The sequence below is a fragment of the Nematolebias whitei genome, chromosome 15, assembly GCF_014905685.2.
Source record: "Nematolebias whitei isolate Nwh7 chromosome 15, NemWhi1, whole genome shotgun sequence".
Classification (NCBI taxonomy): domain Eukaryota; kingdom Metazoa; phylum Chordata; class Actinopteri; order Cyprinodontiformes; family Rivulidae; genus Nematolebias; species Nematolebias whitei.
This window is the reverse complement of record NC_056512.1, coordinates 40,080,625-40,089,575: the sequence shown is the minus strand read 5'-3', so window position 1 is coordinate 40,089,575 and position 8,951 is coordinate 40,080,625. Positions and strand designations below refer to the sequence as shown.

General features: G+C 39.7%; 1 protein-coding gene across 1 annotated transcript in view; it reads right to left on the bottom strand.

Annotated features, from left to right (window-relative positions):
* Positions 1–8,408, bottom strand: part of grin2ca (glutamate receptor, ionotropic, N-methyl D-aspartate 2Ca) — a 47,303-nt gene extending 38,895 nt beyond the window's left edge. Inside the window, exon 1 of the mRNA XM_037688681.1 lies at positions 7,977–8,408. Coding sequence (XP_037544609.1) covers positions 7,977–8,408 — 432 coding nt within the window. The remainder of the gene's footprint in view (positions 1–7,976) is intronic.
* Between the last annotated feature and the right edge of the window lie 543 nt (positions 8,409–8,951).

Below are 8,951 nucleotides of genomic sequence, written 5' to 3'. Positions count from 1 at the left end.
CCCCCCCGGGCTCTCTATGAAGAGTGACTTCTGGCCACGGCCTTTTGATGCAGCATATGTGTGCCTCCGCCTCGCAGCAGGAAGTGCCCTGGCAACACCTTCCTGTTCTGCTGTCCTCACACAGATCGTGCACGATGTCCAGAGACAGACACACAACTTTGTCATCATTTTCTTCTATCTACACAGTGCAGACTGCGTTTAGTGTGTAGACAAAAATAACATAAAAATCTAATTTACATTGACCTCGTTCTATCATAGCATCACATTAAATAAATAATTAATTTTCTCTTCGTGGTCAGTTTAACGTGTATATTTTAGTTTAGAATAGATGTTTCTCCACAATAATGTTCATATTTTGTTTTTTGCTTATTTATTTCTATGCTTTTATTGTCGTGCTGTGAACATCTGGGTCTGTACTATATGCACAAACAAAAATGTGCCTACGAAGGACCTTTGTAACAGAAATGTGTTCGGCCAGAGTATTTGCCTTGTTGAATTGTTCCTTTTAGGTCTGTAGATGTTTTATGTTCCATAGAAAGTCTATGTTAAGCTAACATTCATCTATAACTCTGCATTGTCACAGTATCACAGCAATAAAACAAACTTTAGTGTTCCACCTAACATAACAGATTTTATTCAGGGGCAAAAATAAGCTATTTTGACTAATTTAATCATGGATTGCAATAAATAACTATTGAAGCTAATTATAGCCACAGCCATAGTTTGTACATTTCTTAAGTTATTTTAAATACAATTTATATGTTAATGCAATGGATGCGTGAGAGAAGTGTAGCGAGTTCTATTCACACAAGGAGAGCTGTTGGTCAGGCTACTTCTTGTTGCTCTATAACAGTTATTGAATCAAGTGTTTACTTATGTAGGTAAACACAGATGTTCAACAACTGGTTAAAATATGTAGTGGACTAGGCCTATGTCAAAACTGACCAGATGGACAGAGACTGTTATTTCATTGATCTGCATCCAGAAATACAGTTTGAGCCATCTGGAGACTTTCTTTCTTGAATTAATCAAGTAGAAAAGACAATCCTCTATAATCATTACTATTTTACAAATGTTTGATAATCAAATTGTGTTAGTTCACTCAATGTTTACAGGTTGAAGAGAACTACTCATTTTATTTACATAAACAGTAAGTAATGATTTTTATTCCTCATTCAAAGAAGAAATCAGGGTAATATGCATTTCTTGATTTTTCTGTCTTCAATGAGCAAATTTGTAAGTATGTTAAAGGTCGAGTTTCGGTCAACTAAAATGTTTACTGAGAAGAAATGTCATGTTTAACTTTCACAGAAGATACAGGAGAGTTTGACTCCACGAAGTCTGGTTTTCTCCAATAATCTTTCTGTCTGTTTTAAACAATCTCATTCTCTGCCCTTGACTTTGATAACACCTTACATCACAAACCACACCTCTGATCTGGTCCATCCACCAATCAGAAAGCTCTAAAATGACCCGGAAGTCAACCCATTTAAATGTGGCAACTTCCCGGTTCTCGCCAGAGTTAAAGAGTTACAAAGAGTGACAGTTCTCCTGGAGAAGTGAGATGAAAAACTCTCTGATGCAGCTCATGGAGAAGAGTTCCAGAGTTTAACTCTCTGAAGAGAGTTCTGAAGGAGTTCAGAATTCTGACAATCCAGGATGCAGAGAGGATTTTGGGAATTATAACTTCTGTTTGGATAACCTCGCACGACTCTCTAAGGGTTTGGCTGTCCTCATGGAGACGCTGAAAGAGTCAGAAAGGAACCCTACGCCGACGCTGATTTTATCATCAACCAGGTAGAAGGTTCTATTTCGACCAAGTGTACCGTGGCCAAGCTGATTCCCCAAAGAGCGTGTTGTTCTGGTCCTACAGATAAACTCCCTCACACATCTCTCTGTAAGATAAATCTCCATTTTCCATCTTAAACTCTCCTTTCTCCTAAAATCATTACAGATATTTTAGAAATATCTGAAGCAAAGTTCTCAATCACCGCCGTGTGATTGATGTCTGTTGTTCTGCTGAGAAGTGAGGACAATCGCCGTATTGTCCACTTTCTGTGAACTTGCCATTGTTATTGTTTTCATATTTTGCCAAATTAATGTAAATGTTTGATGTTAAACTTTGATTCTGCAAATAAATGACCGCATTCATTTGATGGGTCAAAGATAAATAACGTCTCTCGTTCGCATTTCTGTTAAACTCAACGCACGACATGTACACAGTCAGAAAAATGAAGAACTCGTGAAAAAGTATGAATATATCCAGCATATGTCATACTACAAATACACCAGAATGCAGGAAATGGCATCTACTTTATTCATAAATTGTGTGTGTGTGTGTGTGTGTGTGGGGGGGGGGGGGGTACCACCAGACCCCCAGACCCCCCCCCAACACACACACACACACTCATTGCAAATGCTTTTTACGCCATTGATCATCATGTTGTTCAAACCTAGAGCCATTGTCAGCACTGGGGGCTAAGCACCCCTAAAGGTCAGATCTTAGAACCGCCCCTGGTGATGTGTGGTGCTTAAAGTTTGAGTGGGAGGATGCTCAGCTACTACCAGACCAAATTCTAGCTCAATATCTACCAAATTATGAGTTACAGCCATCACCATCTTTAAAGATTCTTGGCTCGGCTCTGACAACCATCTTGAATGGAGTTGATTTAAATTATTTCAGGAGTAAATGTTGAAATATTCCTCAATAACCAATGCAATGGGTCATGAACACTTTGGTAATGCTATACACACAGCAGCATGGGCAAACACTACAGCCTCTCACTTCAAACATTTCTGGCTGACGGTTCCGTCCTTTAGTTGAGTCACTCAGAAACTGTGTCGCTGGTTGTAAAATGCAGGATGTGGTGGTGGAGACAAGCGAGTTCAAAAAGCAGACAGAAGGAAAAAAAAGAACTGCTCTAGTTTTGAGAACAGCCTCGGGCTCAAATTCTTGCAAAGACAATCTCAGTTTTGTTCGTGCCCGACTTACATTTTGTTCTCTGAAAGCACTTCAGCTTGCAGGACGTGATCTGTCCGTTTGCAGAATGAATGCCTCAGAGGAAGCTTTGAACTTCAAGTCCTCATATTGAGCTAAATTTATGGAATTTAAGTAAAATTTTGAACACGTGTCCAACAATTGTAGACCTAAAATCCTCCCACGAGTGTTTAATTGCTCGTGAGAGACGTCAGACATCTGTGTTCAAAACAAAAATGATTTTTTTTCTCCAACCCTCAAAGCCTCAGCAGTCAGTTTCATTATGCACAATGTGCCATTGAGCAAGGACAAATGAAATATTTAGTCATTCAGATTCAAGAACATGTTGAGCATATTAATAAATATGTAATTTAGCTTTTAAACTCAGCGCATGTTCTTTTTTCTTGTCACACACGTCAGTGATTTTTCTCAGTTATTACTGTTGATGTATTCACTGTTTGCAGTCTGAGCAGAACTGATTTAACCTACAGCCAATAATACCTTTCTCATCCATATTAAACTAACATGTAGTTGTCAGCTTAAATGAGTTCAACCCAATATTCTATTGTCACTAAATATCACCAGTCAATGCACATCCCAGCAAATCAAAAAATCAAGACAGGTACTTGTGCCAGGATCTAACTAACCATCCGCGGGAAATAGACCGAGAGGTGAAGCCAGTTTGTCACTTTGAAAAGATCATGCGGTGATTTTAGTGATAAGTTTGAATTTGTGAATGTTTCATCACCATATGAAATACCTTTGACAGCACCTCATAAATCACTCCACAGAATGTTATGTGATTGTGGAGACAAATAAAAACTGAGAAATAAATAATGTTTAAAAAAATAAATAATGTGAAGAAGTGTAGCTCAGTTTTACATTTGAAACAATTTGAAAAGTACTCAAGTTTAGACCTGTTGCGATAAACAATAAATCAATTAATCGTATGATAAATGATAATTATCTACCTCATTTTCATTTATCGGCTTTATCGTTTCTTTCGTTTCTTTCTACTGAAGACACTGGATGAAAAGGCTCAACTCCGGTGCTCTTCACTGACCCCTCCCTTTCTCTTTAAAATCTGTTTTAACCGTCCAAAATGGCATTTTTGGATCGTTAAAAGCAGCTAAGCTACGAGCTAAGCTAACAGGCTGACCTCGGGAAAAAAAATCTCCATCTTGTCATAGCTCCAAAATTCACAGTTAAAACTTGTGCCTTCGTGTAAAAAGTTGTTTTTCCTCTGCAAAAAGAAGTTGAGAACTTGGTTACTGATTTTTTTTTTAAATTAAAAGCTTTGTGTGACAGACGCTATGCTAAAGAGCTCAAACCACACAGAGCGTCCGCCATTTTGAGAACCGAAAAACCGGAACGAGAGACAGCCCATGTCACGTCAAGGGGCCTCCCTCCCATTTTTCTTAAAGAGACATGCTGCTCGCTCTCTCACTATCCATCCTTCAGTTCAAACAGTCTTTTACTGCCATCCAGTGATCAAAAATGGTACTACACACAAAAATTAACCAACATTTCTTCTTAAATTTGACAATAATTACCACAGGTAAATATTGTCAAATTTCAAACAATATTATTGTTTATCGCAATACTTTTACAAGACAATTAACGGCCAAGCAAAGTTCATCTTGACAGGCCTACTGAAGTTACATTTAACTGTTGCAACCTCTTAAATGTTAAAAAAATAAAATAAAATAACGTCAGGAGATGAAGATGTTGAACATGTATGTTTTCTGTTTCACACTTAAACCATAAACATTAAGGATAAGGTAATCCTCCCAAATGTCCCAACTGTATAACTCTCCTCTCTGTACTCCCCCGTACATCTGTTTCATCTAAAATCATTAGGAATCACAGCACATTGATCTAGTTTTTGCCAGTCATCTATTTTATCTGCCCACTTTTCCATGCAAGGTCTTAGGGGAAGGGGCTTGGTACACCATGGACTCGCAGAAGACTTGAGTTGTTTAGACATGATTATAGCATGCATGTTGTCTATGCATGTTTAACCTTCAAATTAAGCACATCAGACATAACAAAGATGGTGCATATGGTAGATTGGAACCTGTTTGTTCTGCAGAGTCTACAGAACCTAGTAATACTTCTAATTTCATGTTATGTTCCTGTCTGGCTCCGACGCATGTCGATGGGTCCCAGGACTATTGGGTGTCAATCAGAGGCCACGCACCCCAGTATGTGGCAGAATATTGTCTGGCTTCCAGCAGGGCTCGTTCATATTAATAATGCATGCATTACTGTTCTGAAAGGCCGCTTTATTGCTTTCACTAAATGGCACATATTAATCATCTCAACATCTTTTTAATGGCTGATGAAAATGGACAAGCAGTGATTCATTTCCACCTTAAATCACATTCCCTTTGTTTGTTCTAGTATTTCTAATGATTGATTTGTTTTATCTGTCCTTAAGTTAGAATTGTCTGTGTGTGAATGAGCAGCAGGAGGTAATAACTGCTGAGTGACATCTCTTGTCATCCCCTGGAGAAACCATGCAGGTGGCAGGTTGACAGTGTTTAGTCTGAAATGGATGCAGCTGACAGGGGAGATGTCTCCAAACATGTACAAATTTGAGAAATTATCTAGATCTTAAATGTGTCTCTGTTTGTCACTAAATAGAAAATGATTCAAGTTATAACGCATTACAAGTCTTAAAAAGTTCTAATCTATCATGCATTCATCATGCATCATGGAATAAATCACTTTTAAATCACTTCTGATTGAGACATTTCTAGTCTTTTTTTTTGTCAAATCAAAGATGAGATAATTTTAAAATGCTGGGAAAAATGTCACTACATCAGAAGATGTGTATGTGTGTGCATATATATATATATATATATATATATATATATATATATATATATATATATATATATATATACAGTGTTTCCCCTACCATTATACAAACGGGGCACGCTGTCAACAGAACCGAGCGACCCTTCTACTAAACCACACGCACCCCACTCCCACCCACCTGTCGGAATTGACGTAACGCTAAGCTAGTGGCTTGTAATACAGGTGTGCTAGCTAAAAAGCTAAAGGCATTGTCATTCACCAATCTGTTACAGAACCTGATTCGTAGTGTAGGTCATTTACGCATGCGCTAAAAGGAATACTTCCGGGTTGCAAGGATCGCTGTTGAATATGCTAGATTAAGGAAAATGTACTAGTATAATTTCGTTTATGAATAAGAACTGTCTTAATTCACTTGGAAAAGTATGTGCCCTATGTCCGCCGATTTTCATGTTGCATATTTACGCGACTCGTATTCCCGTTAAAATCATTAACATAAAAATGCCCCCCGGGCACTTTCAATAGCTGCCCACTGCACCACCTGGTGGTGGATGTGTTAAATGCAAGATACTAATTTCGCCATTGTATGGAAACATACAGTGATGACAATGTGTAACATTATTATTATTATTATTATTTTAATATTATGTACAACATGATAAAATTATATGCAGCTTCACCACTGAGCGGCGCTGTTTCACCATGGAAATAATTCATTCTGTATTTTTCCATTTACCCTTTATTTATACAGGCAGTCTCATTGAGTCACGAGAACTCATTTTCAAGAGAGACTTGTTTGGGAGCAGATGATGGGGGTTAGGGGCCTTGCTCAGGGACCCAGAGTGGGGCGAATGAGGGTGGAGGCAGGTGTGGGTGCTTCACCTTTACCACCCACATTTTGATGTTGACGGTACCGGGAGTTGAACTCGCGAATTTCCGATCACATTCCCATCTTCTCTAACCTCTGCGCCACCACTCCCCCATCTTGCAAGGTTTTCCTCATTCAGCCCAGGCTGGGGGTCAGGTGCGTCGCATATCATCTTAACCAATGATTTGTAACGGAAATACGTGTGGCATAAATTAGCTACATGGAGATGGGTGGAGATAGAGCACATACTTTTCTAAATAAATTAAGACGTTTTTTATTCATAAACAACGGCGATCCGTGCGACCCTGAAGTGCACTACGGGTCGTGCTTCTGTAGAAGATAGGGGAATGACAGGCAGCCAAACCTCAAAAACCGTTGGTACAAGCAGCGCACAGCTGTTTAAAATCTAATTGTTTAATCTTCACGCCAAGCCATCATTTTACTGTTTCAAAAAAGCACCCGCTGGACACTGAATAAGTTGTAACTTTTATTTATTTTTAATGTCTCAATGTCTCTGTTTGGTTTTTGTATACAAGTATAAAATTTCCCAGCATCTCATTAAACACATTGCTATGATTTGAGCTTAACATAAATCTTTACTCTTTTCCGGCATCTGTTGCAACGAACACTAAAATGTCACAGGAGAAGTCTCTCTGAAAGGATTAGTCTGACCATACAGCCAGGCCTTTGTGCAGGGAGTTTCTGCTCTCTTGATAGATCGCTGCTGCTAAACCATCCAACTTCAACCCAAACACGCTGTCTGTGTATCATGAGCGCCTCTTAAGCCGTTTGCCTCACGACATATGGCACGAACACAGGAGTGACTCTGAAACTCACAGAAGTCAAAGGGACTCACTAAAACCTGATGCTAGCAGATTATAGCAGATTTATTTAGTGGGATTAATGTTCCCAGTTTGCTTCCTTGCGCTTTCCAGTGATGCTTTCCTCAAAAGATTATTTGATATTCAATCATTCTAAAATGACAGAGTTGACTTTTCCCCACTTAATAGATTTATTGCACAGGGCGTTTATTATTTAAAGGCAAGAATTAAATTAACTTTAGAAGAATTTCACTTCTACTGTGTAGATTGTAATTGTTTTATTTTTTTATTTGATTGAAATCCAACTACAGAACCATCAGTCTTCAGTAAAATTGTGGGTGACTTTGAGGCCAAGTTAAGAAGAGCTTTAAGGATATTTTTTTCAAGTTTGCATGATAATACATTTAAATCTTAACTATCGCTAAAGTTAAAAAAAGAAATCAAGCATCAAAAGCCAAGCAGCTCTGTATTGACCAGCAGTTTAACTCACCTTGTATGGCAGGACGACAGCCGAGCCTCCACTGATGCCCACGATGGGAACAGCTGTCTGGGTGGAAATGAAGTCCAGGATCTGAGCCACAGCCTCCGAACCGACGCTGTCCTCAAACACCACGCCATGGACACGGTTGGTGGAGAGGGTGTCACAGATGCGGGTGAGCAGAGCCCGGGGGTTTGTGTTGTTGACCAGAACAGTGATGGGGTTCACTTCCAGAGGCAGGTCCATGAAGTTCTCTCGGCTCAGACGCCCCTTTATTTCCGTCTGGTAGGCCGGGCCGCTGAACACCACCGCCACGTTCACAGAGGGTGAGGGAAAGCCAAAGGGCCGGCCTGAGCAAAGTGGGATGGCACAGAACAGCAGTAGTAGAGGCGGCGGTGGCAGCCACCACGGAGAGTCGCTCCAGCAGCCTCGACCAACACCCATCTCAGTCACCTACTGCCTAAAGGAGGGGGCAGGATTGAGGGAGGGGTCAACAGAGACAGTTTACAAATTAGAACAATGGAGTACCTTCAAAGTGATCCTTGACATGGCAGTCCTAGGAGGGTAAATAGGACTAAAACTAGATTTCTGCTCTTGTTTCACAAGTTCTGAGAAAACTGGAGAAGCCTTTTGGACGAGAGTTAAATCTTGAAACAGAAAAGTGCAGATGCTTTCTATTTTTCCACTTAAACTTTGTTTTTGTTGTACCGATGTTCAGGCCTAATCTTGAGTGAGGTGGTTTGCTTTCGTTAATAACTAAGGCCCTCATTAACAAATCCCAGATTGATCTTTTAAAAATGTTTCTACAAACAATATGGAACTGTGGCCGGGCTGTTGGTTCTCGGGGCGACAGCTGGCACCCTGCTGCTGTTGTACTCTGCAGGCCAACACAACAGATGGTGGTCAGTATTTAATGCAACAAATGGAGAACAAGAGGCTTTGACATTTTTCTCTGGTCTTATTACTTTTGATGGTGCAATTGAGTTT